Here is a 27,730-nt window from a genome sequence, read left to right on the forward strand (position 1 = left end):
GAAACCAAAAACTATATTGTTAACTTTATTTTTTGCATGTAAGTAACATAGTTAATCTGCTTCAGGTGCGGTCATACTCTAAAGTATGAGGGAAATGACAGACTAAACAATTCAGTATTTTTTAATTAAAATGTTTATAATCATAAAGCTTTCGTTAATGTTAAACTAAAATTATGCAAACGCTCTATAACTACCACTGCAATAATATATGAATGAAAAATACAATTTACGCTCCGAACTACGAATATGAGACTTTCTTCACGTTGGTCACGTGACTATACTAGTTCCTATTCCGTGTCAGTAAACGTGAACTATAACCGATAGACTGAAACAGAAACACACAAGAATAGAAACTGACAGCTCTGGGTGAGACTATTAAGGTACGCTTCATGACTACACACTATATGACATTAAACTTCACACAGTTAAGGCTTATAGTGAAGTGTACTGAAGGTGTTAGTGCCTGTTTTTGCCAAGATAACCACGTTATTTAAATCTGAACATTGAATATAGTTGTTTTAGTAATGCATGTGGTCAATCTATTATCCTTTCTGGCAGTGTGTGATTAAAATGCAGCCATCTTCATGTGACACCTTCGTGGCTCTGCCACCCTCCACTGAGGGACAACGCATCATCTTTGGGAAGAACTCTGACAGGCCTTGTGATGAAGTCCAGGAGGTTGTGTATTTTCCTGCCAGAGACTATGCTGCAGAGGAGAAGGTTGAGGTAGGTGACACACACAGTTTAGCCTGTCATTGGCCTCCAATCTTCAATTTTCCACAGTGTGAATGCTCCTGTGCTGAGTGTGCCAATTGATAATCATTGACAGTTTTTGTTCTTGTGTCTTGTTATTGTTTTTTGTGTGTGGTAAGTGCACATACATAGAGATAGAGCAGGTTGGCCACACACATGCAGTGGTGTTGAGCAGACCGGCCTGGCTGTGGGGGGCAGAGATGGGCGCAAATGAGCATCAAGTGTGCATTGGAAATGAAGCAGTGTGGGGCAGAGAGAGCGCTGATGATGAGGAGGCTCTTCTCGGCATGGATCTCGTCAGGTAAACCCCATGTCAAATAAATTATCTGTGTTTCCAAGCACCATTTATTTACTCATCCTGAGGTTTAAAGAGAATGTTAATAACATGGCACCAGACAGAACCTTGTAAATGTTTGTTTTTTCTGGTGTTTTTTGTCTACTCAGAGTAAATTTGTGGAGAAGACTCATAGACAGATAAAATTAAATAAGGTTCAATTAATCCCACAGTGTGGAAATTTGCAGTATTACAGGAGATTCTTCCATTAGTAGGAAATACTGATACCTCACATATTCTTGCATATGTAAAGCAATAACAACAAAAAAAGATATTGTACAGAAAATTTTACAAAATGTTCCTAATGCAACATGAATTGGGATTTCTATCATTTTACAGGCTTGGGCTTGAGAGAGCTGATACAGCTGAGAAAGCTGTGGATGTCATCACTGAGCTGCTGGAGAAATACGGGCAGGGAGGATCATGTATGGAGGATGAAAGTGGCTTCACCTACCACAACAGCTTCCTCATCTCAGACCGGAAGGAGGCCTGGCTGCTGGAAACATCAGGAAAGCACTGGGCAGCTGAAAAAGTGCAAGGTAATCAGAAAAGAATACTAGAGGGTTGCAACAAATGTGAATGGCCTGAGTTCAAAAGACAGTGTTACCTGCAAAATAAAATCCACAAATAGCCATAAGGAAAGTAGGCTTCTTAAACAGGTAGGCTGATTTACATGGTCAGTACTAGGGAGAAAATAAAAGCTGCTCAATGTGTGCACAGATATGGGCAATTAAATGCATAAAGAATACTAAAAGACCTGAACTGCCAGCTGCTCTGCTTAGCTACAAGTGTTACAAGTCTCAAGAGGTTTGTGTTGACTCAGGGTATGTAGACTTCAACACAAAGGAAGCACTGACATGTCATTATATAAAAAACAAAACATGAGTGAGATATTCAAACTAATGGTAAATCAAGATAAATTGCATTACCTTATATTGGTTTAGCAAAGATGTATTAATATCTGTATGTATGTCGCCCAGTAACTGACAAGAAATTGTATGTCAAAATGCTAAACATACAGGCCAGACTGTAAGTATTTGAACAGCTACGCATTTTCTGTCTTTCAGGCTCTGTCCTTATAGACCTGACATCTGAAATACTATTGTTGATGTTACACTGAAGTGACAAATTTCAGCTTAAGTAGCTACACATCATCATGAAAAGAAATGTGTGGGAGACAAGGCCATTGCAAATAGGAACATAACTTGTAAAATACTGACTTACACATTTTACCCACCAGAGAGCGCTGTCACCTTTATTTTTCAACTGAAAAATGGCCCATTTAGAGCATATTGTGTGCCATCTTTTTCAATATTTTAAACATTTAAGGCTTGTTAGAACTCTGTATTGAGGTCAGTAATTGTACTGGCCTCAAGAACACAGTGTCTACCTCAGAGTAGCTCTCAGTCCACATCTTTCTCATGTTCATTGGGTCTTTAAGTGCAATCTTCCTTTTGTCTTTTTTTACTGCAGTCACAAACTAAAGTAAAACAGATTTCAAAAACCTGAAGTTGTAGATAAACAGATGAAGAACCACATGTACACCTATGATTACCGAGTTTCCCAATAACACACTGCACTGGTTGGGCTCATGTTGAATAACGGCATTCGCTGAGTTGTACCGATATGTTTTCATTTTAACAGCTCATCATCACATGTTCCATTTTCCAGGTGGATATCGCAACATCTCCAACCAGTACGGCATAACAACTAAGATAGACAAGGAACATCCAAAAATGAGGGAATATGCTCAAAGCAAGGGCTGGTGGGATGGAAAGACAGAGTTTAACTTCGCCACAGTCTACTCCTTTATGACTACAGCCAGAATAGAAGCCTCTGGGAGCCGATACTGTGAGGGGAAGCAGCTGCTGGAGAAGAGCAACGGTGAGTTAATACAGAAGCCACTGTAAAATAAAATGAGGAGATAAAGGTTTATATGACTGTTGGTGCATGTGTTGATTTCATTTACTGAAGGTCACATTACTGCGGAGACGATGATGGGTATCCTGAGGGATAAAGACAGTGGCATCAACATGGAGGGCATGTTCATGTCAACAGGCAGCATGGTGTCTGTGATACCCACAAACCCTGAGCTGCCGGGGGTTCACTATTTTACTGCAACTCCAGACCCTGAAAAGTACAACATTTGATGTCACTTAAGCACATATTGAACTCTAAATTAATTTTGACTGCAGTTACTGAGTATTAACTAAGTTCTTCTTTTGTACAACAGGTCTGTTTTCAAACCGTTCATCTTTGTGGAAAACGCGCGCCCATTAAAGGAGACGTCTTCGCCCAGTTATGGTCCAGATGACCCTGTGAAGAAGAAACCCCGCTTCCAGAGCAAACCCAACCGCAGACATGAGTTGTTTGTCAAACATGAACTTGTGGCTGCCATCATTGAATCCTACAAGGTTTGGAAATTTAATTCAAGCCTGAAATTTACCTGAATTTGTCATTTATATGACAAAAATATCTTTCCTCATGTTTGTTCCTGCAGGACAGAGGACAGAGGATCACCAAAAGCATGAGGGACCTAGAGAAAACAAAGATGATAGAAATGGAGGAGATTCTTTCAAGTGGTATTGACAAGCCTGATAATCTGGCAGACCTGTTCTCAAGGTCTGTTCATGAGGAAATGACTGTTTACAGCAAAAGTTAAGAGGCTTTTTAATCAGGTGGAAGCAGGCTGGAGTGGGACTCATTTTCAGCCCTGGACTTTCATGCCTCAGACCAGCCCACTTTAGATCACCACCTATTACTATTAAAGTCATGTAATTCTAGCCTTGTCTTGTTATTCAGTGTGTTTTTCTAAAATATTTCCAATTCAGTGCAAATAAGAGTTGCTTCACAATGAGGATTTATTCTGACATGAGTGCACATCTCCAACATTATTCTTTACAACAATATCAGAATCTATATTCTGTTCAAATGAGTGTTCAAGGATATCCAAACGTTAAAAATGAAATAAAAGAAGAAATAAAAATATTAAATTCAAAAAATAAAATAAAAGGTGTTGCACTTTCTAATAACACGATCATCTCTTTTTTTTCTCTGCAAGGAAACAGTTCCATCACAACTTAAATTTCACAAATATGAGAACATCAGTTAAAGGGCTAATCTCCAATGGAAGACTGTGCTGTGTGATAAAACTGCACCTTTCAGAGTGGCCTTTTATTGTGGGCAGTCTAAGGCACACCTGTGCACTAATCATGGTTTCTAATCAGCATCTTGATATGACACACCTGTGAGGTGGGATGGATTATCTCAGCAAAGGAGAAGTGCTCACTATCACAGATTTAGACAGATTTGTGAACAATATTTGAGAGAAATGGTGATATTGTGTATGTGGAAAAAGTTTTAGATCTTTGAGTTCATCTCATAAAAAAAATGGGAGCAAAAACAAAAGTGTTGCATTTATATTTTTGTTGAGTGTCGATGCACACTCAGTCATAAAATATCAAATTTTTCGGCAGTCCTGATGTGCATGCAAAGTTTCACGCGTTTTGGGGTATGTTAAGGTCGCCAAAAATGCATTTCAAAATGTCGAAAAAGAAAGAAAAATAAAAAAAACCATAGGGTCCTAGGCACCGCCTGTCCTCGCCACTGTTGGTGCTTGGACCCTAAAAAGCTGCCAGTGGAGGTGGACCAGGAAGAGCGGCAGCAGCATAATAATCAACCCAGTGCCATGACTTAACACCGGCCCTCGTGGTCCCAAACATCAGACCGGCCCACCGGGAATTGTCCCGGTCCTCCCGATTAGCCACCCCGGGCCTGGGTGGAAGGACAAATTTGAATTATAAACCATAAATCTGTACACAACTAAATACTAACTAAAATCTATGAAACTAATGAATCCTGTGGTGGAAAATATGGACTAAAATGTTGCCTAGGGTTAGAACCATTCATCTGAAATGGTTTCTGTGCAAATTCATTATGCAATATAAATTTATTTAAAATAACAATTATCTAGCTTTTGAGAGAAATACGACACAAATTGTATTAGTAACTTTATTAAAAAGACATGTTTACAGCTACTTTCTCAACATTTTTGAGTTCACAAATAACACTTCTCACTTAAACAAAAAAGCAACAAGCATTTCATTAATCTCTAATTACATCATTGTGCGAGGGAAAGAAGAATGGCAGCAGCTCCAGCTTTTAAGAATTTGGGATTATATGAAATAGGATCTTTTTTTCAAGTCAAGACAAACATTTTCAAGTACAAACACCTGATTTCTTCCAGTATTCAGTCCTTGGGTCATGCTACCGTGATGTTTGGGTTGTATTTTTACTTAGATGTTTTAAATGTCTTAACTGACAGTTGTCTTTTGCTCTAAATAAATAATTAACATGGAAACATGGACAAAACCTTTTGTCCACAACTGGTCAGCCATTTCTAAAATGTTGTACTGGGATAACGTAGTCCTGGTAACAGTGTAAACACTGTGGTACATCAATGGCAAGTCATATTAAACTGCAGGTTACCAAAGCAACACTACTTGTGCTTAATGCTACATTAGCTGCTTAAATTAACTAAACAAACTATGTAAACTGGATTAAAAATCATCCCCATCTTCCCTTTATTTCTTTGGTAGAACAGTGATAATGTACAAAGAGGTGTCCCATTGTAGGAAATAACACACTCAGCAGGAGTGGGAATTTTCTTTTTGTCAACAAATTTGTTTGACGAGAACACCTCTTTGTGCTTCATCACTCACAATGGCATGAAAAAGGCAACCAAGTCAAATCACATAAATTACCTGCATAAACAAACAAGAAAAAGTCACATTCTAAATCTTGCTTCAGCCTTTGAGATTAGTAATGCCCTGTTACTTAATCCAGTGTTACATATTAATACTGTGTCTTTAACTTATTAAAGACACAGTGGCACATTGAATTATTGAGTCTCTCTGTTGTACACATTTATTACAATCTGAAGACTGACTTCCTGATTTTGCTGCAATGTACCGCACTTAACAGTAGGTGTGGCTGCAGTATTTCCACACAGTGAAGGGTTGTAACTGTGGCTAAATTCACGGCTACAACTTCACATCTCAGACGTGAACAAGCTCAGCGACATGTTAAATATAAAACATGAACTGGATAAAAAAGAAAAGACTGAAATTCCCTTTAAGAACAACTCCACACAGTGCATAGTGACTACTGACCTGTTTGGTTTGACAGAGTGCTGCATTTCTGAACACATGCATCATCAATCAGGTGTGGCCTATTCCCACACCCAACTGTAATGTTACATTGCACAATGGTGCATTGCAAAATACTGTACAGTACAGGGCTGGACAAGAAATAATTCCCTGTTTGAAATGAAATGCCATTTGCTTTACGGATAAATAAGTGTCAAGTCCCTTGTGTCTTACATTATGAAGCGATAATAAAGGGGATTATCTTGGAAGCTGTGTTCGTCCTTGATGTGCTGGAGCACCCCACCCTGTTGTAAGCGCGTCCCGTAGAGCACTGCCTCACCACGGTCCTGAGCCAAGCCCACCTGCTGAAGCCACTCCACCAGTTCACAGCCAAGAAAACAGTCCACCACAGTCTGCTTTCCACACCTGAAAGTCAAGAGAAGCATTCACCCAAATGACTGTTGTTCTCTTTAAAGAGAAACCACAAGAAGCAGAGAAACAGACAGAGGCCACACACACCAAAACCACAGAGCAAGAAATAATATTCAAAATAATGTTTATCAGGCATTGGGGTTTGTGGATGACTGCCAGGGAACCTGGAAATGTTTATTCATCACCCTCTGACCAGAGCAGCAGTAACACTACATGCTCTCACCTTCTTGTTTTTACAATGTCATGAAAACACTGCTGTTTGTGGTATCTGGTGAACTGGGTGCAGGTCATTCTGATGTCTTCAGGTAAATCTGTCTGCGGCGGCTCTTCTTGCTTCTTTCCATACCACAGACTGATTAACCTAAACACCATTTGAAGAAAAAGAAAACATGGGCACTTTATGTGTGCACATACTGTATAAACATACAGTATTTATAGTATACTGAGGCACAATCTGTTATGTACATTTTTTTTACCTCTTTTTAAATGGCAGTAAAATCAAATGCTTATCCAGACCAAAAAGAGCAAAGGAGAGAAGTCCCTGTTGACAGAAAATATGACTATCATGGCTTTGGTGTTGCGTTAAAGTAAAGGATCATGATTTTGGGAACATGATATCTGTAACACTGACCTGTCCATAGTTGGCGACAGCACAGAAGAACAGCAGCTCAAGGTAAAGTCTGCCAGGATCACGGTTAAAGAGCAACCACAAGCAGCTGGACAAGTTCTGCAGCAAGAGGATTTAAGAGGGATGTTACATGAGAGCATAGACTGTATATAAAAATGGACATAGCATCTGGCTCCAAAAATGAAGCCCACCCGGAAGTCTCAAAAACTTGAAATATCACGCCGTCCGCTAGGGTTGTCTCCAAAAAGCTTTTGCTCCATAGACCCCAATTCATCACCAGAAAAAATAAAATTTGATATACTGATTTTCTGCAGCACAGGATTTTCTTCCCGTTAGTTTTCATGGTCAAAATGAGAAATCAGGTGGCCGATCTGAAAATAAATCAATACTGAATTTTAAATAAATCGTTAAAGGTGGCGGAGCCAGGGGGCGTGGCTATACTTGATAGACAGTCTTGTCTGGAATGATTGACAGATCCTTTAGGGCGAGGCTTTCAGCAGTCTGGCTTCAGTCTGGCCCGTCCATAGACTGATCCTGCCCTAGTTGCTCTCCGGTCCAGTCTGTTTGATGACGCTTTTTATGTCACTGGCTCCAAAAAATCTAAAATGGCGACCAGGAAGTAGCAAAATCTGGGCTTCATTTTCTCGGCGTTGAAACCAACGGGTGATGTCACGGTTAGTTCACGCCTGTATGAGTGGTATGCTGATCCTGTTCATAAAACCAGCTTGTAGAACCAGGAGAGTGAAATGTACTGCATTTAGACATTCATTTCATTACATTTAATTTCAGTGAGGGAATAGTACATGTACAAAAATAGAATTGAATTCCTTTTAATGTCATTGCACATTGTGCAACAAAATGAATTAATAATCATAACTGAATTAAAAATAAATACAAGGTGCATAAGGTAGTTAAGTTGCTAGTAGGCAGTCAGGTCCACACTGCTAGTGTGACTGTTTGACAGAATTAAGTTTGGTTTTTCAGTCCACTTGAGGAAGCATCTACCTGAGGGTCGTGGACCAAAAAAATGGTGTCTAAGATAAAAATTAAGTAACAATTTTTTCTCAGCATGACAGAAATATATAGAAATCACATACAATAATAAACAATAATCCATACAAAATTATTTCTAATGGGGTTTTAAAATAAGTTTTTATAAACCCATGTATTTAAAGACTTTATATACTTTAAAGTCTCCCACTGACAGGAGTTAAAATTCCACAGCTCAGTCATTTGTATCTGATTTGGTTTGTGATGCACTGAATATAATAATGCAGGCAGGTGAAAGCTGACTTCATGTCACTTTAAAACTGAAAGGTGGTGGTTTACTCACAGCAAGCAGGCTGACAGTCAGAAGCACACACATGAGCAGATGACGGGTCTCTTGTCTGTCTGCAACCTGTTGGAGCTCCTCCACTTGGACAAGGAGGCAGTCTGTTGACTCACACCCGCTCTCACACTGACCTGAGGGGGGCAGCAGAACAGAAGCTGAACAAACTACATCTAACCAACTACATGCAAAAACACTTACATTTCTCAAATACAAGGTTACATGACTAGAGAGATTCTGCTACTGTTATTTAAGTCTACTATGTTTCAAATTCTTACAAAAGAAAAACTGCAAGTTAGTCGGTTATAAATACCTGCGAGTGTGGTTGGTGTGTTATTCATGTTTGTACTGATGATCATATCAGGCATGGGCTGGGGTGACGCACAGTCACATATGAGGCACGCTGATAAAGGAAGAGAAAAGGGCAAGTGATTCTGTGACTACATTAGCACAATTCTTCTCATTTTCCACTCGAAGCAGAAAAAAGTACAATAATTCAATAAAGTACTACAATAATAAAGCTACATAGCTTCTTATTTCATTGACTGACGCACATCTGAAAACAAAAACAAACCATATGTTCAATTAATAAGTATGTTTTCATTTGTGACCCACTTTCTAACAAAGTGTATTCCCTGTTTTTATATGATTTGTTTAGTAATGCTTTTACAATGCTTGTATTGCAATAATATAATGGAAAAATGTTATACTTTAACAGACAAGTGTCCAACAAATCGCACTGACACAACAATACCGGTTTAGAGCTTTGCTAGCATTTGTTGCTCAGGTTACTCATCTGTGTCCTAAGTTCACCATGGCTCAGTTGTCACATGTAGCAAGTAGAAAAACAATGGCTGCCTTGCTGACACTCTTTCTTCTGGCATGTTCATTTAAATCAAGTGTAGGTTGTGAAAGATGACGTGTTTAAAGTGGAATTTAACTTGTCAGGAACTTATTGGATAACCTCCAGATAATGACACCCGACCTTAATTCAGTTGTGTTCACTGTTTACTTGGAGATTTTGCAACTTTTTGCGTAACAGAAAATGTATCTGAAGGGAAGGGGTTGAACAACACAGAGAGGCTGCATTTTGTGACAGCTGGCTGCAGACAGTTTGAAGATAAGGGTTAGCCTTTGGATCATGGATTTCTCTCTCCATTAACACACAGACCTGAGCTTAAACAACTGACAGTATGTTACACATTCCTGCATTCTGCTTCACTAATTATTAAGCTAGTTTCATCACCAACTTTTAGTACTTTGAAACCTGGTCTTTGTTTAGTGTCACCACAGTAACAGCAATAAATAGTCATATATTATAATAATAATAATCTCTGTTAAATGGTTTCAGTTAGACAAAATACCTCTGTTGTGCTCTCCTGGTGGAGGAACTGGCTCAAACAAAATCTGGCTTCCTGGTTCATCTTCGGTTAAAAGATCCTCATCAGATGAAGCGTTTCCCTCTTGGTTTTGGTCATTTTGTGCCCAGCTTCCTCTACTGAGACACACAAGTGACCCTCCTCCCAGGATTATGCTTAGGGCGATTACAACCGTGGTGCAGATTATCTAACGGAAAACACACATATAGCATGCAGACTTTCATGCGATTGTCTGTTACTAAACAGCAAATAACATTAAAATGTTTTCCACGAGCATCGGTACCTGTTGTTCCCCATAGAAGTAAGATGCATCAATTGTGTCGGGCATTTTTCCCCCACAGATGAGCAAAATGGCAGTCGCAAAAGCTGGAATTCTGTTACAAGATATTTGACAATTCAACAAAATTTCCCTGAACCAAGTGAATGATATGGGGATTACATTTGAAGAAATGTATGTTTGAGCATTTAGATTCAGCACAGTAATCTGGATCTGTCACTGCGGTGGTATATTTATTGACACAACTCTATGCCAAACTGCCTCAGATTTGAGTTCAATCATAGCGAAGGTAAACTAATCATGTTTGAATGTGACTCACCCCCAGCCTACAATGACTAACATCCCTGGTGAAACTTTCAGATCCTCAGACTTTTTCAAGAGCACAATTGAGAGCGCTATTAAACCTAAAACAACAAAAACACGCATTAAAAATGAACAATCAGGCTTCACATTTTAGAGCTCACAGAGACAAATGACTGCAGTTCAGTGTGAGGTTAGTGTAGGGGGATGGTTGTGTGCATACCTGGCCACAAATATGTACTGTAGAGTGAGGTACATAATACTGAGAAAGTCAAGACCTGCAGGATGAAGCTGTCTCCTTTCACCACAAAGTTCCACAGAATCATCCCAATGCAAGTTAGAAACTAGAGACCAAAGCAGAACAAATACTAGCATTTACTGGTGTGAAGTTATCACCAGATTTCTTCTGTCAATTTCATTAAAGAGTGAAATACATTTTGAAAGTATATGGCCGCATGCTTACCTGTGCCAAGAAAAGGTTGACTGTAAACATGTGAGGTAGCCTCTTGAATTTCTTACTTAAAAACATGACAGGAATTGTCCACACCTGTCAGATAAAACACAAATTTCCAATGATACACGTTTCAGAACACAAAGGCTTTTGCCCATTTAGTAAATATAACTAATATTTAATGTGGTTATTCAGTTTCTAAACAAAGTGGAAGGGAAGTTACTCAGAAAAATGACATACTGCATTAAACAAAGAGAAAAACTGATGAACAAGTATTTCATCATTGCAAAATTTATCAATTTATAGCAGGGAGTTTCAAGTTCCTTAAAAGGTGCGCTTAAGTGAGAAAGAGGAAGTAGGTCTATAGATCGGTCAAACATCTGCTCACCCATACATCCTCTAAGTGACTGAGCCTTTTAACGTTAGTCTGCCACACTTGTGAAAACATCTTTGCAAATGCTTCGTTTTCCCCCTTTACTTTTCCCAAGTAATGCAAAAACAGATACCATAATGATTAATGCCTGGTTATGGAATATACAGTGATCATCGCAAATCACGGCAGCCCAAACTGCTGTCAATAACAAAGTGGAGCATGCTATATGTGCAATTATGTTATGAAGCAGTTTTCATTTGTCTGCGAGTCCAGTTTCCACGCACTCAGACAACATAAAAGACTTCACCGATAAAAGGTCAATCCTAAAAGATTACTCAGCAACAAGCTGACATTTGCCACGATGAAGTGTCTAGTTGTGACTCACCAGTGCAACTAAGCTCACTATGCTTATGTTAAAACTGACATTCTGGAGCGAATTCATTAAAAGCTGAGGATCCATCCAATGCATGGTAAGCAACCAGGCTGAAACATACATTATCGGAGCCGAGAGAAAAGTGCTGATCACCATGCCAGAGGTTACCTGTCAGAAAACAGGACAAAAAAAAACAACACAAAGTTACTCAAGTTGCTGCATGGCAGGCACAAGATTGGCAGATCGTTGTAAGCAACTCACAACTTCTAGCTCTGCGTTGTAATAAACGGCGTAGATGGCGACACTTGGTGCAGTGGGAAAAACTCCATAAAGAAAGGCATAATCAGAAAGGCTGGAGTGGTTCAAAGCGCTGCTGTTGCTGTTGTCCAACAGGTCAACCATGTCCTTACAAATCAGGGGCATCAGCAGTCTGAAAGTAAAAACAAAAAGCTGACGTCACGTACCACTATGTGCAGGGTATGCCGACACTGGTATGAAATGCAGGACAGCTAAAATATTTTTACACACTTCATATGACCGTTATGACCGCTATGACCATGCTACACACTCCTGAGACCTCTTAATGCGTCATATATGTGGTAAGAGTTTGAAGCCTAAAAAAAGGTCTGAGTCATCCAAACCATCAGCACAAAACAACATGATGGGAGCACTTTATAGAGCTCTAACCTGCTGACTCTCCCTGCACTCCTACAGCATGCATGATTATAACACAAGGATGTTGGACAATGAAAAAAATATATATAAAATGACCTCAAGGTGCAGAAAAGCCTGAATGATTCCCACTCACAGTTTTGCTGTAAGGAGTAATATCAGTGTCACGACTGTGGATTTGGTTAATTTCCTCAATTGGCCCACCATGGTCAGACCCAAGTAGAACAGAGCTGCTCCCCCGAAAGAGTTCGCCAAGCCATCCACAAACTCAGCCATGAAGGCGGGAACCGTCTGGTTCAGCGCAAAGTGGGCGATGATGCCGATGACAACCATGAATACTATGGGGTTCTTTAGGACCTGTAAAAGTACATGTCCCACGACCCGCAGTTTGCTCTGTTGGTTGTTTCCCTGATCCTTCCACTTCTGGACCTCGCAGAAGCCAAAGCCGACGGGGTTTAGGAACATCAGGGACACCGGGGCAACCAGGTAGATGTACTGGAGGTACTCTGGGTATGTGCTTTTGTACAGGGCTTCAACTGTGGATGGAAATGAAAGGAAAATGTTATGGGAATAATGTCAGAAGGTAACAAAACATGCTACTACGGCCTTGCAGATGCAACTTTACCTAAATTTCACATTAACAGGTTGCTTAGGACCTGAAAACTGTAGAAAAGATAAGACATGATGCCCATTTATCAGCACTGGTTACAGGAATTCTGTGAAATCAATTCATTGAAGCAGGTTTGCAACATGCACAACTGTTTATATCTGTCCTGCCCGATCATAAGAACTACCATGCAAGTACGCAACTGGTACTCTTAACAAACTTGTTTAGAGTACCAGGAGTATCATGACTCTTAAACTTCTCTGTAAGCGGTGGAGTCTCTTTTAGACTTCAACAGTTTTAATATTAAAGATTACACAATCAAAAGTAATGGTGAAACTGAAGCATTAGTTACTGGAATGACTGCAAAACAAAAGGCATTTTTTGGAAATATCATCCACAGGCTATGCTGTCTGAAACGAGTATGGCTGGAAAGCAGGCTCATACTGCTACAAATTCTGTGTCACTGGAATACCAAACACTTTCTGCAATCAGTTTCAAAATTACTCGATCAAATTTGTCAAAGTCAAATTCGTCAGTTATTTGGTCATGGCTAATGTTTAACGTAAGCGTTTCTTAAAGAACAATGTAAACTATAAACGTCTGGAAACATAATGTTTTTTTAATTTTATTTAATTTTGTCATGTTCACATCTCCACTTCAAACACAGGAAGTGATAATAATGCTTTAGATGTGATTATAGTTCTTCTAATGTTTGTGTGTGAGGACAAACTAAGGAATCTCACTTTACTGTGATGTGACGCACCCTCAAGAACATTTCCTGCATTAACTCTGTGTTTATAAAGGAGGAAACTGAATGCAGCTAAGTCAAATTCTGTTTGCTAACTCAGTTTACACCACAACAAACTGATAATTATACTTTTGGTTTGGTGGATGGGAAAGTTTTCTGATCACAGTCACAGCTGTTGATGAGAAGCAGTGTGGATGGTTGGATAAAAAGCTTTCTGCTCACCTATAGGGTATCCCAAAGCAAAGTCATTGCTCTGGGTGGCGAATATGGAGAAGAGCCCGGCCTTACTGTAGCGGCTTTCAGGGCTGGCGACTATGAGTGTGAGGACGCAAACAATGAAAAACACAGACACTTTGGCGATGAGGATGCTCCAGAGGAAAGGCCAGATGACATTTCCAAAGTCCAGCAGCACCATGTTCTTGAACAACAGCGCCGGCAGAGCAAACTTTGACACAAAGTTCCCCAATCCTTTGGCCTGTGTGGAGGTGATGATGTTTGCCCTGCCTGCGATGTATCCGCATAAAATGATCCCAAAGCACTCCAGCAGAGCAGGGAGGAGTTTGTCTATTGACATGCTGGATGAGGCAACAGAAGTCTCAGGATCCTCATTCTCCCCATATGAGAGGTTAAAGCTGCTGGTTGTGCCCTGTGCCTCCATCATGGTCATCCCCCCGGTGTTGTCAGCTGTCATGGAGGGTCTGTGGTCATGTTAGTGCCCGTCACAGCCAGATACTGAAAGTAAAAGACAGCAGAGGACTTTAAGCAGCAGCAGCAACATCGGTTAACACTGTCGGTTCAAAGGTAATCTGATAACAACTTCATGCGCATCGCTAAGCGCGTTTCAACCGAGTTACGCATTAAAAATACACCTTTTAGAGCGGCTGTAAAGTTGTTTAATAAAAGTGAGTCGACAAGAAGTGCGTGTAAACAGCTATTAGAGTTCCTCTCACCTCTCTGAAAGCGGCCGTTTCCTCTCATGCCCCATGTGTCAGTCATGTTTGTAGGAGAAGCTAAAAGAGTTAGCCGGCTAGCTAACGTTAAACTACAGACGCAGCAGGACAACTTACACGACCAAAGTTTACCCTCCACTGTCACAAACTTGTTCGATTAACGCTAAACTGACGACACATGCTGAACTAGCGTTAAATAGACACTGCCTTGGTTCCCTCCCAGCACCTTTCATAAATCCCTGATTTAACAACACGTCTTCACCAATCAGGTTTTCAGGGCGGAGAGAGGAGGAGCTGAGTTCAGTCTGAAGGCTGCAGACGTCACACGTGTTCAGCGGTTTTACAGGAATAAGCCAGGTACTTTACATAACCTACATACATACAAATCAGATTTCTGCCCTCTTTTATCCTTTTGTATGAGGCCAAAATATAATTCCTCTACCTATTCTATACACTCGATTAATATGGGCTTGGTTGGCCTTCTCCAGTTTATACCCCTGAGTATTATTAGGGTTTGGCTACACTGGGAAGAATTTTTTAAAAAATAATTTTTGAAACACTTTACTGTTGTATGTCAAGGATTGAAAAATGGTAGCTAATTTTATTTTATTTTTTAAAATGTTTTTATGTTTTGAAAATGTTTCCCTATTTTGTTAAATTACACATAATAACGAAATAACCAGTAAAATCACACAAAAAAATAGTAAAATAGTAGTAAAAGAATGTTTGACCATAAAGTTACACAGATTTTTATTGTATTTAAAATGACAGGAAAAAATACTGATAAATAAAACCAAATAAATACTGTAAACAATGCCTACATCTGAAGTCTGTATTTTTTTTTGTTTTACAGATAATACAGATAATATTATTATTTTATAGATATTTGCTGTCATTTGAAAGAATAATTAGGCATATTCAGGGTTGAAAAAATAGTAAAACTATTATTATGTTAACTAAAAAAACAAACAAACAAAAAACAGGCCAATACTGTAAATAATCAAATAATCAAAAAATTCTGTATTTTTGCAGATAATATTTTGTTCTTTTACAATATTTGACCCTAAAATTACAGATTTTTTTTACTGCATTTAAGAGGGAAAAAATATTATTTTACAGATATTTGCTGGTAAACAAGCTAATCAAATGCAGAATACAACAAATCATGAGCTAAACAAAATGTATTTGCACTTGTATAAATAAGCCGTCCTTGAATCTTTCAAAAAGGAAGCAAATGTTCTTAAAATCTGATCTGCTAAAGCTCAAATATCTTTCTGACGTGTTTTATCACAGTTTCACAGCGAGATATTTGCAGTAATGACGTTATTGTGATTGTGTGTGTGGACATTTCCCCGTAACTACAGTCTATGATAACTACATTTAGAGCATAACCTCTGTAATCATTAAAATATCTACAATGTACTAATACGTAACAGAGTAGGAATGGAAGGACATTTGTTAATTTATTTAGGTTGGATAAGCTATCATTAGAGCATAGACAGATTTTTTTGGGTTTTTTGTCAGCAACACAGACACTGAATTTGCTCTGATTATTATAACTTATCTATTTGGGCTATTGTGTCATGGGACTTTATGGATGACTTTTTGACCTCATTAGGAAATGCATCTCTTCTACTACACTTTATTATCTGTCACCCAAATTATTATTAAATACAATTAATGATAGCAAGTATTTCCAAGGCTTGTCTTTACATATAGCTAATTGTAGCTAAGCAAATCATCAAAACAATTCTAAGGTACTTAGTTTGAGAACTAAGTACACTCACTGACTGTGACATTACTGTGAAACATGGGCTAACAACAAAAAGAGAGCTTGATGACCTTACTTTGCCAAGAGCACAGCATCTCACATTTTATATTTATTTCACACAGAAATAAACTTAAAAATGGTAAAATAACCAAGTTAAAACCTAATAACTGCTGGACTGGGCTAAAGCCTTAATATTGGAGACAAAAAGCAACACAAAGCTGCCTTCTAACAGGTAGAAACCTCATTAGAAATGATCTGCACCAGTTTGTCTGAGGTTAAAGGAAACATATGTAAAGAGATAGCAGGAGGAAACAATAAACAATGCACAAGAGAACAAAACAGACTGGGGAGCCTGGAGAGACCAGCAACCGAAAATCTGAACATGATACCAGCAGAGAGGACACAAGTCAAACTATGGGAGAAAGAAGACCTGAAATGAATGCCATGGGTGGAAAGAGGGGCGGTGTTCAGTGCATCATGGGAGTAAATAAGAAAAGGACAATTCAGGGTTACCCGATATTAATATTTATCAAAAAGCAAAGTTTCAAATCTTATCTTGAAAGTGGAGACACTGTCTGCTTCCTGAACCCAAACTGGTTCCTGATAGCTAAAAGCTCTGCCTTCCATTCTACTGATGGGAACGTTAGGAACCACAAATAAGCTTCCACTCTGGCAGTAAAGTGTCCTATGGGGATTATATAACAATAATATGCTGCACTCAGATCAACCACATCAGGACTCGCAGTCACATGATCAGCCAGCATTGACGTGATGAAGTGGTCAGTTTGCACTCTTCACTGCCAAAACCTTCAATAATGCCAGGTCATCGTCTCTGCATCCTCAAGGATAGGATATTGATTCCCAGGATATTTGTATCCTAGAAGATAGCCTATTCGTACAGCTGAAAGAGTGTGCTTGTAAAGACTATAGAGCGACTCAACTAGTCTGATAAACGAACATTTTTTTATTACATTTTGATATAAAATATATAGTGTACAGTACATATTGTGTCATCTGTAACATGAACACTGCGAAGGAGAAGTCTAGTTAAAAGATTGGATTTAGTTTTAATTTGTGGTTTAAAGTATTGCACAAACATTTCAGATAATTTAATACATTTTCAGGATTAATGGTTCAAAAAACAATGAATAAATGAAAGCTCAAAATTACTGAAAAAATAATGTTAAAGGGACTTTATAGACAGCAAAAAGCTAAAGACGAATGATAACAAAGAAGCTACAAACAATAGATTAAAGACTGGAAATGATAATGTTAAAAGTATTTGATAAACATTTGAAATAGTTGCCATTTATGCATTACATTTAGCAATACTTAAATGATGATAAAGCTAAAAATGACAACTCAGCAGTTGAAAAGCTATAACAAATCCCCTTTTCTATAATCGGTAGTGTTAAATAACATAAATGAATAAATAAATTCAAATTAATGTAAAACACAATGTACTTGGCTTCATCCTAACGTGTGTTGGAGGTGCATCGTATGAAAAGGTGAAGAGGAACTACTGTAATTTTGATATATTGCATCTGCCTCACCACCATCATATGTGCATTTTAACTGCAGCACATAAATTCTACTTGTCTATTAAACCCTACATTTCCTGAAATCAGCTGCCTGCATGGAAGTCACCTGTGCAACATGTAGAAAAGATTAGGTGAGGCTTGCGTCACAGTCGGTTATCAGAGCAAATATACTTCTTGCATGTTAAAAATAACATTCTGCTGTAACTTAATCAAGAGCTTTGGATGTAGCAAATAAGTAACCAGAAAAAAAAAACAGTTTGGAACTGAAAGTGCAAAGCTACATAATCTGCATGTGGATTTGACAGTCAAATAGAGCGATGGCGGATAAATATATACAATGCAAATAGAGCTTTGTGAAACACTCGTGAAGAAAAGTATAACTGGAAAAGCATGATGTAGCTGATCTCCAGCAGACTCCTTGTGTTCTTACAAACCATGGGCAGGTGTATGCTGAAACATGACACACATCAGAATTCATTAAAAATTAGATTAGAGCAGGAAGAATTCTGTGACATACTGTACATCTGACTTAGTCAAAACAGTCACACTGTAAACTGGCAAAAGCAATTTATTATATGTCTATAAACATGTCAAGCAAAAGTGCACAATATTCCAAAATGTGAGATTTCTTGTGAATTAATGAAACATTTCATTTGTACACATGCACCATCCCATCCCCGTAAGAAAACAAACGTAGCTCTGTCAAAATGTGTTGCTATAAGTGTATTAAACAGGTTCTTATGCAAACAACACCATTCTTCAAAGCAAACAAGCAGACACTTCCACAGGCAGTATGGACTGTAGGGCTTATACAGAGGCTTCTCAAACAAAGGTAACATGTTCCACATTGAGCAACAAACTGGCCATCTGAGAAGTAAAAACAGTGAAGCACAATCCTTTAAAGCATGCTCAGCTCAATGAGGCGGCCAGCAAACACCCCTAATGTTCCGATTAGACACACGGCCATGAAGACACACAGCAGAATGTGATCCAGCACCATGGCCACAAACTTCCACTCTTCGGCAGCCTGGAAAAAGAGCAGGGACAATGTGTCACAAACGCAGAAAGAGAAGCGACTGTAAAGCCACATTAGAAACACTTTTCATTGTAAGAAAGGTTACATTGTTGGAGTCTTCATCTGATTTCATGGTTTCTGCGATGTACTTGACTCCTTCAATGGCACTGCGGACATCTGGATTCTTTGTGATGGGGGACTGGTAGGGAACCGCAGAGGCCTGGTTGCCAGAAATATCTGAGATGTCAAAGTCACCACCGTAGATGGTTTTGGCCTGTTTCTCTTTGCCTGGACGCTTCATCGTCGAGAAGAACATGATGTTGGGAATGGTTTCAATAAAAACCTGCCGTAAACAATAGGAAAAGAAGCGCACTGTGTCAAAAAGTGCAACATCGGAGCAGTTACACAAAGAGAAAAACACAACAAACACATGTTCTGTGTGCTTCCACTAGATGGCAATGCAATGCAGATGAAAAAAATCATGTATCTCTAGAACTGTCCAAGCTTGTGAGACTCGTTCATTTGCAGTCATTCAGCTCCACAGTTCCCCTTTTGCTCACCTTGCGGACCCAGTCTGGCATTGTGTGAGTGTTTGGGGAGCGGTGGTGGGTGTTGATCACAATGACAGTGATGATGATGGATGCGATGACAAACACCATGGTGAAGAGCATGTACTTCCCGATGAGCGGCACGGCGCTGGAGGTGGAGGGGATGAGCTCCACGATGACCAGCAGGAACACAGTCAGAGACAGCAAGACCGAGATGCTCAGAGTCATCTTCTCACCTTGGAGACACAACAAACCAATTTCACTGCTCCTTGTGTCTTTTTTTTAAGTTTGTCTGAAAAACACCAAAAGCTACAGAACATCAGAGGCAGCTGTTGAGGAAGAAATGCTTGTGATAAGTTAACATTTAGACTGATGGTTTCCACCTGAGAGGTCAGGATCTAATTAGAACATTTGTGAGATGACTGACTGAGAATAAAATGGACAAAACTATTGCACTTCAAAGTCCATTGAACAGCATGCAATCTTCATCAGCAGACGGATTTTGCTCATGAAAATGATCAAAAGCTTCAAACCAGTTACTGAAAGGACCTTGAGGTGAGACTGTTTTTGCAGGCGCTGCGTGGAAGATCACAAAACCTTGCAAACTTAGAGAACAAATTGCAGTGTTATTTCTTCAGACCTACCTCCGATCTTTGACTGTCTTGTCTGCTATTTTTAACTGTTCTAGGTTAAAAAAAAATCATTCAAATAATTATCAAACAATCCCTCAATCCGTGAAACTGGTTCTCTATGGTATAGCACATACAAAATGTGAACAGTGTGAAAGACCTTAAGGAGAAAATGTTTTGAGACCCTAATTAGATCATTACTTCAGTCTCATGCACTGAATAGTTGCTAAGAGGTTTAATATCACTGAACTTTGATGCAGTTAAAGAGGACAAGCTGTGTTTTCCCCACTATAACAAACTTTAAAAATGTCCACAGGCAGTAACAGATTCTGTGCCATTTAAACACATTTTACTTCAAAGAAAGACCGAAACCTTGAAATCAGAGTTGGTAACGTGCTGCCGCCACATTTAACCATGAGCATGCAGTCGAGATACTCTGCCACAAGGGAGGGCTGTTTCTATAGGCCTGATTTCTGAGTCCCGTCAGCTAATCAGGAATCCGCCTCCAGAATTTATAAGCCAGCACAATGATTGCATTGTTCACCCCCATTAACAAATCACATTTAAAAAGTAACAGGCAGCTTCTGTTTTATAAAAGTAGGACCCGAACAAGTAAACAGATTCTGACATCGTTTCACACCAGCAAAAATGTAAGACATGTTTTTTATTTATTTTTTTGTTGCTCAGTAAGATCAGTTATCCCAGAGAGAGCGTCTTTTGGCACCAGCTTCTCCTCCACACTATCCTGTCAGCAGCCATATCAGAAACAGGGATCAAGTGATGTATTATACATTAAAGCAAAGGCCTGCTTTCAGACATGACAGCACAGAGGGACTCTGGGTAATGAGGCAGACCTACACACTGGGAACACGGCCAGATGTGCACATAAGCTGTGCAGTTCCTGTTGCAGCCGATGGATGCTGGGACGCTCAAGACTGACGGGCTGCATCAGATACGAAGATCTGTCCAACATGGTGCCAGTTTATATTATAAAACAAATATAATGTTGCAAATTTAAGTAGATATGATCTCATTCTGACAAATTGCAAATTCATGCGATATTGGTGCACGTTCCTTGTAGTTCACTCATACAGTGAGCATCTGTATACTTTTCACCTGGAATACTGTACAGCACCTAAGCAGTGAGTGTGGATTTAATACAATGCTACAGTAAGCAGCCAGTTACCTAAATTTAACATTAACTGGAACTGGAAATGGGAAAACAGTGAGCTGGTTTTGTCTAAAGTTAAAGTTCCTCTGCTGCCATGGAAGCTGAAAATGAAGGCTTTTTTTTTTTCACAGAAATGATCAATTCCTGCCTTAAAATGTCTTAGGTGTAACTCTCCTCCACCACTCACTGCTGCTCTAGGACACCATCTCTATGACTTTGTTCAACACTGTAAAACTGCTGCACTACAAATTGATAAGTTGTAATGTTGGAGTAATTCAGCCATGTATGTTGTAGCATATAAAAACACTGTATGGCCAAATGAACAAGGTTAAAAACGTGATTGATTTTTACACAAGAGAATCTTAATAAAATGCACTCACCAGCGCCCCTAAAGCTCACTAATTTGCAAATCAAATCTGAACAAATACCAAAATGTAAATAAGGTCAGTTTCCAGTTTAAAGTCTGTGTTCTGGACTATTTTTCTTGACCAGGTTCACCTCCTGGACTCTTGTTGTGCCTGTAAGGTTGCAGAACGAAACGAAAGAGACCTAGCGTGCAAATTATTGAGCTTTAAAGGCGGTGGAAGGGGGAGTGTGTTACCTTTGGACATAGCCAGGTTCACTGCTTCCTCCTGCTTGTGGCCATTATGCTAAGCTAAGCTAACTGGTTGCTGCAGCTTCATATTTAGGTACCGTACACAGAGTGGAACTAGCTGTTTGTCTTGGAAAGAAAGCACATAATGCATATCCATAAAAGTTAAACTATTGCCTTGAATGTATTAATTTCATTTAGTTCCACATTGCAATTTGCTTAGAAAGTCAAATACAACTTCTTGAAAGGCAGGTTTAACTTGCTACTTACTAACAACGTAGCAAGCAGCTTATATTCTCCAACAAAACGTTGTGTGTGACAAAAACATACAGAAATATATCATTTATTGAAAGAGTTATTGTACATATACTATATAAAGAATGTTTAAATGATATTTTCTGGTACATATCATTGGTTTACTGATGCCGTGAGTGTCAACATACCAGAATCTGTAGGAAGGTAGAAGACCATACCCGTCAGGAAGGAGAAGAGCATGCAGGGGATAATGACGTTGACAATGAAGTATAATGGAAGTCGCAGCATGAGGAAATGATAGGTGATGTCCAGGTAGGGGGTGTCAGGGCAGCAGGCGTAGGGCACCTCGTGCCTAATGCCACGAAAATCCTTCATCATCCACTCTCCACTCTCCATGAAGTGACTTAGGTCTGGGCGATCACTGTCCTGAAATAAGATGCAATAAACATGGGTATTAGTATTTCAAGTTCTGTATTTGTCAAATGTATCAGTCTCAGCCGGTTAACTGTTTCTGTATGCTAGCGTTATTGTAGGTATTTTGTATTTGCTGGTAAAAAGTTGCCTCAAATTTCTGCCTACATTCAAAAGTGATTGTGAAATAAAATGTTAAATGCTAAACTGTACTGAATTTGTACATTTACATTCAATCTTAAAGCATGAATCTACAGTCAGGAGACAGGGGCTTCTCAGTGAGAATTTTAACAGGACATGTTGGACCATTACACAATAGTATTTGTAAAACATCTTCTTAATGTTGCATTGAGAATGCCCTCATTTTGTTGCCATGTAATATAAAAGGACGTTCTATAATGTGGTACCTCAGGAAAATCCCCCTAAAATCCTTATAACATTGTCAATCATATCATAAGATTGTTTTGTTAATTACACTCCATCATTGGAGGAAACTGCATCACTGACAGCGTTCTCCAAACATTCTTAAATTGTTGCAGTTTATGTCTTAGCTGACTTTTAACCTTATGGGAACATTGCTGGGAATGATAAATATCTCTGAAATGTTCTTTTCAACAATAAACTAAAGTGTTTTTGAACTTTTCGGTAATGTTAGTCAGTGTTGTGGGAACATTTCCTGCTACCAAAGTTAGCAAAAAAAAAACTGAAAGCAGGAGGGAAACGTGTAACTTGACAAAGACAACAAAACAAGCCGTCTTATGAGCATGTTTTCTTTGTTGAATCAGTATAAAAACTGTGTAGAAATGATGAATTCTGTTATTTTGAGTGCAGGATTTTGTCCAGCTTCATTTTTAGGCTAAGCTAAGATGCTTTGTGTTTGCATACAGATATAACAGTGATATCAATCCTGTCATCTAACTCTGAGCATAAAAGTAACCGTGCATAGATTAAGTGGTATTACAGGAATGATGTTGACCAAGTTTCCATCGTACGTCCAGGTGCCCAGCTTCATAGTGCAGTTCTGGAGGTCAAAGGGGAAGTGCAGCACAGTAATCTCACAGTAGCTCTTGAAGATGGCAGGTGGGTTCCATGTGATCATCCCTGTGTGCTCCAGCAGTGCTTTGGTAAAATGAACGATGGCAAAGTCACCGTCAGCGCTGCGGGCACACAAGCACAGGCAGCATCAACATGGGGGATAATAAGCTAAATGTTAACGCAGGGGGACGTCAGTGCCCGAGGATGGCTGAGGTTGGCACAAGTTGTTGTCACAGCAAAGCTGGTTGTCAGGGAGAAACAGCAGTGTGTCAGACGCAGCATATGGTGTGGAGAAGGAGGGGGGACACTGCGAAACAGAGGCCAGATTTAGCCCTGATGAAATCTGAGCTTTCACACACTACAGACAGCTGTATAGGAAAGTATGATTCAACATGTCACTGACAGCTGCGTTGATTGTTTCTAGAAGTCAGGGTGTTCGGGTCACTCAAAGCTTATATGAAAGAAAATAGTGCAAGAAAAAAGAAAACAAGAGACGTGGCATGGATCAAATATAGCCTGCTAGCATACTTGTTGTAGAGAACCAGATCAGGACGCCAAATGTCAGCGGAGGGGACTCTGATCTTTTTGATGCCGCCATAATCCTCTGGGTTCCACTGCAAGTTCACATCTTTCCATTGCTGAAAAAACAGACAAGGAGAGTCAGAACAATGGAAAGTAGCTCAGCAAATATAACTATTATTGAGGTTTTGATATGTGAAAGAAAGCTGAAAGAACTCTGTGTCAATACATTCTCATTTTGAAGAAAAAGAATAAAAATTTGTATGGGAATTTTCCAAACTACTAAAAGAATGATGCATTTCATATTTTGCAGTTATTTGATAGTGGGTTAATCTATCTCTTTGGCATCAAACTTTACAAAGTATATAGAGCAGCAATACTGAATTAAATCCAACAAACTCATCTTGGCACAAAGGATTAAAGGAAGACCTTTGACAAAACACAAGCAGCATAGCACACGACCCACATCTGGCTCTGGCCTTTAGAGAAGAGATGGAAAAGGGAAAAAAGCTGCATTTTTTTCCTTTTAAGTATTGCTTCTCTTGATGATTTCTGCAATATACTGCTTGTGCAATGTCTCTCTTGCGTGATATCACAACAAGAACACAAAAAATATTAACTGAACCTGTTTGAGTCGCACGTTGCTGCTGACGATCTGGTTGACCTCATCCTGCGGACACAGGTGAATGTGTTTAGACAGCTGATGACAGGGAATCTTAATGCAGATGGGGGTTATATACGGTGACACGAGACCTCACCACACTGATGAGCTGGATGAGCTGAAGACCCACAGTAACAACCACTCTATCCTTGAAGTGATTGACTGGACGGACGACCTTATTGTAACCAGTGAAAAGGGTTTCAACCAGACGGGTTTCATCAGGGGAGGCCCAGACAGCACCTACACAAACAAACAAGGACAGCCTCATACTTATTTACTAATGAGTTCGTCACATTTGAAACTATTTAGACAGTGAATGATGCTTTTGAGGGACAATGCGACTCTTGTTTATTAAGTGTGCTGGAAAACTGTTACAATGTGCCAATATAGTGATGTTGCTTTCAGACCATCTGATGCCTGAGCTGAGTTCTTTTAATATGACTTGAAAATAGATGTGACAAGCTCCATAGTATAGGCAAATCATGTTTGTGAATATAAGCACACAACAGACCGATACTGACCCACTTTCATATGATGTGGATACAGTGTGTGTAGTCAAGCTCAATGCCAAAAACATCACATTTAGTGATTTAGAAACGCTGATAGCGGATAGATATTCATCAAGCTCCTGTTCTTCAACCTGCAGGTCTCTGAAAATGGCTCATTTGTTTTTACATATGCTCACCTACTTGGATTTGGTGTCTAAATTTAGCAATACTCCATTTAAACATGTGATGGCACTCTCGTAAGGGTTGCTAGTAGAGATATTCTTTTGCTATTTCTGTCACATATATGTCACAAGCCAGCCCAGGATCCACTTTAATTTTTTTCAGCTAACCTGTAAGTGAAGGTCATTTTCCTGCAACATGCTGTTTGAATGCTTGAATGATTCTGGACACATTCAACAGAGTAAACTAAGAAACTGCCTGTCCCATAAATATGCAAGGCACTCCATGTGGCGAAAAGCAAAAGAAAACAAAATACAGGTCGTTGCCAGTAAATTTAAATTTGCTCATTAGTTTGGTCTTTGACTTGAATCATCTTACACTGACCTGAGAGGTTCAGTAAAATCAAAAAAGAAAGGCTTCAGTGAATATATTTATCTGTGATTCTAACTTTTTCTAACTTGATTCAACACAAAACCTAATTACAACAAGTGAAAACACACATTTTAACATATATTTTCTCTATTTTGAACAGCTTCTTACCTGCTAGAATGATTAGATGAAAAATGAAAAACACAGTATTCATTCTTGCCAATAAAGTCAGGCATCCAAAACCACGATCCGACCTCAACGCGTTGCCCGTTGACCACTTGAGAATTAAAAAGGCTTTGACCCACCTAAAACATTCTTTCAACGCTGGCAAATGACTTACTGTTCAACCTCCGGGCTCTCCACCGGCAGTCTTGTTGTTATTGTCTGACAGTGGATGTGAATGAGTGGCATCCAATGCTTGTCATTTGAGAGGACCACATTCTTTGTCATCTGTTATGAGATCAACGTGCCAGAGCAATCCAGCACTGAAATATCCCACCGGGAAGTTGGCCACACACAGCGTCGAGGTGCAATGACACAACACATGCTTGTTGCTGTCAGTTTTTCTTATATCAATGATAAACTATTATTTGAAACTTCGAAGTCTGTATATACATTTTATATACAAACTTGTGTAATGGAGATTACATGGAAAAATTGAAGAGTGATCTGACTGTGTGAGCTTGTTAAAAGGAAAAAAATCATGTGTGATGGATGATTTTAACTGGGGTTACCTATGACATAATTCATATTGTTGTAAAGTGTTGGATTTTAAATATATTTATGTACTTTTTTCCAGTTTCGATTTCAGGAACAGCAAATAAAACAGCCTGAAACTATTCTGGTTTTGTATTGTATTATATGACCCCCATCAACTAGAGATGTCCAAACAAAATAGAAGTTTGAGCATCTGCAGCAAAGACATATAGACTGAAATCTCTAGAATCTATTGTTGAATGGAGTTTGTTGTGAGATTCATCAGAAACTTTTTCACTTTGTGCAGTGCTTGGTCAGGCAACATGGATTTACTTGAGGTTAACAGCTTAGAATTACATAACAAGCAAGAAAAGCACTCAGAGAGCATAGTACTCTGCCAAGGCTGCTCGGTCATTGTATGCTTTCAAATGGACAAGTCTGCAGTGGTCGATTTGTAGCAGGGTTGCGATCAGGCAGCTGACGCAGTGTTCACTTTTTGTCATAGTTAGAGTGGCAGTGGCACCGTCTCACAATAATACCACAATCTTCAACCGCACCACTGCCAAAATCAAATCAGGTGGTCCTTGTGTCATTTCTGACCGTCCCTGAAAATTTCATCCAAATCCATTTTTCCGTTTTCGAGTAATGTTGCTGACAGACAGACAGACAGACAGACAGACAGACAGACAGACAGACAAACAAACGTACGCAGATCATCACATAGCTCCCCGTGTTCCTTGGAGGAGTAAAAAGAATTTATTTTATGGTAAACATCATAAATTTAGGGCATTTTGTTGAATCTTCCTGTACTGGGAATGTTACTTGTTGGATAGAGAAAATCTGGATTTTTAAAAAACTTTATGAATATTTTGAGAAAATCCTCCATGAAGTTAATACACATGTAGCGCAAATCTGCCATATATTATACATGTGTAGAAGGCTCCACTCAACATTAATTCTCTAAACCTAAAAATCAGACTTGAGCAAAGGAGGATGGAATCAGTTCATTTTGAATGTTTAGCTAGATGGGTGCTCAGACGGTGAGATAGAAGAGAGGGAAAGTGCTTTTTGGGCACCAGTGATTTCAGTTTTATT

At 39.2% G+C, this 27,730-nt stretch overlaps 3 protein-coding genes across 3 annotated transcripts; 1 reads left to right on the forward strand and 2 right to left on the reverse strand.

Annotated features, from left to right (window-relative positions):
- The first annotated feature begins 243 nt into the window (after window positions 1-243).
- On the forward strand, window positions 244-3,870 carry scrn3 (secernin 3). Its single transcript, XM_022198892.2, has 8 exons — window positions 244-380; window positions 559-726; window positions 873-1,054; window positions 1,427-1,626; window positions 2,759-2,971; window positions 3,062-3,224; window positions 3,321-3,501; window positions 3,588-3,870. The coding sequence occupies exons 2-8, from the start codon at window positions 571-573 to the stop codon at window positions 3,747-3,749; spliced, it is 1,257 nt and encodes a 418-aa protein (XP_022054584.1). The 5' UTR covers window positions 244-380; window positions 559-570; the 3' UTR covers window positions 3,750-3,870.
- Window positions 3,871-5,084: 1,214 nt separating this feature from the next.
- On the reverse strand, window positions 5,085-15,045 carry gpr155a (G protein-coupled receptor 155a). The gene is made up of 16 exons (XM_022198894.2): window positions 14,755-15,045; window positions 14,027-14,536; window positions 12,586-12,985; window positions 12,039-12,207; window positions 11,790-11,945; window positions 11,044-11,127; window positions 10,804-10,924; window positions 10,600-10,684; window positions 10,287-10,377; window positions 9,989-10,190; window positions 8,938-9,027; window positions 8,628-8,758; window positions 7,298-7,393; window positions 7,143-7,207; window positions 6,890-7,027; window positions 5,085-6,660 (listed from the first exon to the last, which is right to left on the reverse strand). The coding sequence occupies exons 2-16, from the start codon at window positions 14,493-14,495 to the stop codon at window positions 6,465-6,467; spliced, it is 2,493 nt and encodes an 830-aa protein (XP_022054586.1). The 5' UTR covers window positions 14,496-14,536; window positions 14,755-15,045; the 3' UTR covers window positions 5,085-6,464.
- A 3,571-nt stretch (window positions 15,046-18,616) lies between these two features.
- On the reverse strand, window positions 18,617-26,411 carry LOC110954378 (cholinergic receptor, nicotinic, alpha 1 (muscle)). Its single transcript, XM_051959084.1, has 9 exons — window positions 26,111-26,411; window positions 25,000-25,142; window positions 24,867-24,911; window positions 24,251-24,360; window positions 23,649-23,844; window positions 22,465-22,702; window positions 19,642-19,865; window positions 19,188-19,424; window positions 18,617-19,093 (listed from the first exon to the last, which is right to left on the reverse strand). The coding sequence occupies exons 1-9, from the start codon at window positions 26,151-26,153 to the stop codon at window positions 18,965-18,967; spliced, it is 1,365 nt and encodes a 454-aa protein (XP_051815044.1). The 5' UTR covers window positions 26,154-26,411; the 3' UTR covers window positions 18,617-18,964.
- Between the last annotated feature and the right edge of the window lie 1,319 nt (window positions 26,412-27,730).

This window comes from Acanthochromis polyacanthus, chromosome 14 (assembly GCF_021347895.1).
Source record: "Acanthochromis polyacanthus isolate Apoly-LR-REF ecotype Palm Island chromosome 14, KAUST_Apoly_ChrSc, whole genome shotgun sequence".
Taxonomy (NCBI): domain Eukaryota; kingdom Metazoa; phylum Chordata; class Actinopteri; family Pomacentridae; genus Acanthochromis; species Acanthochromis polyacanthus.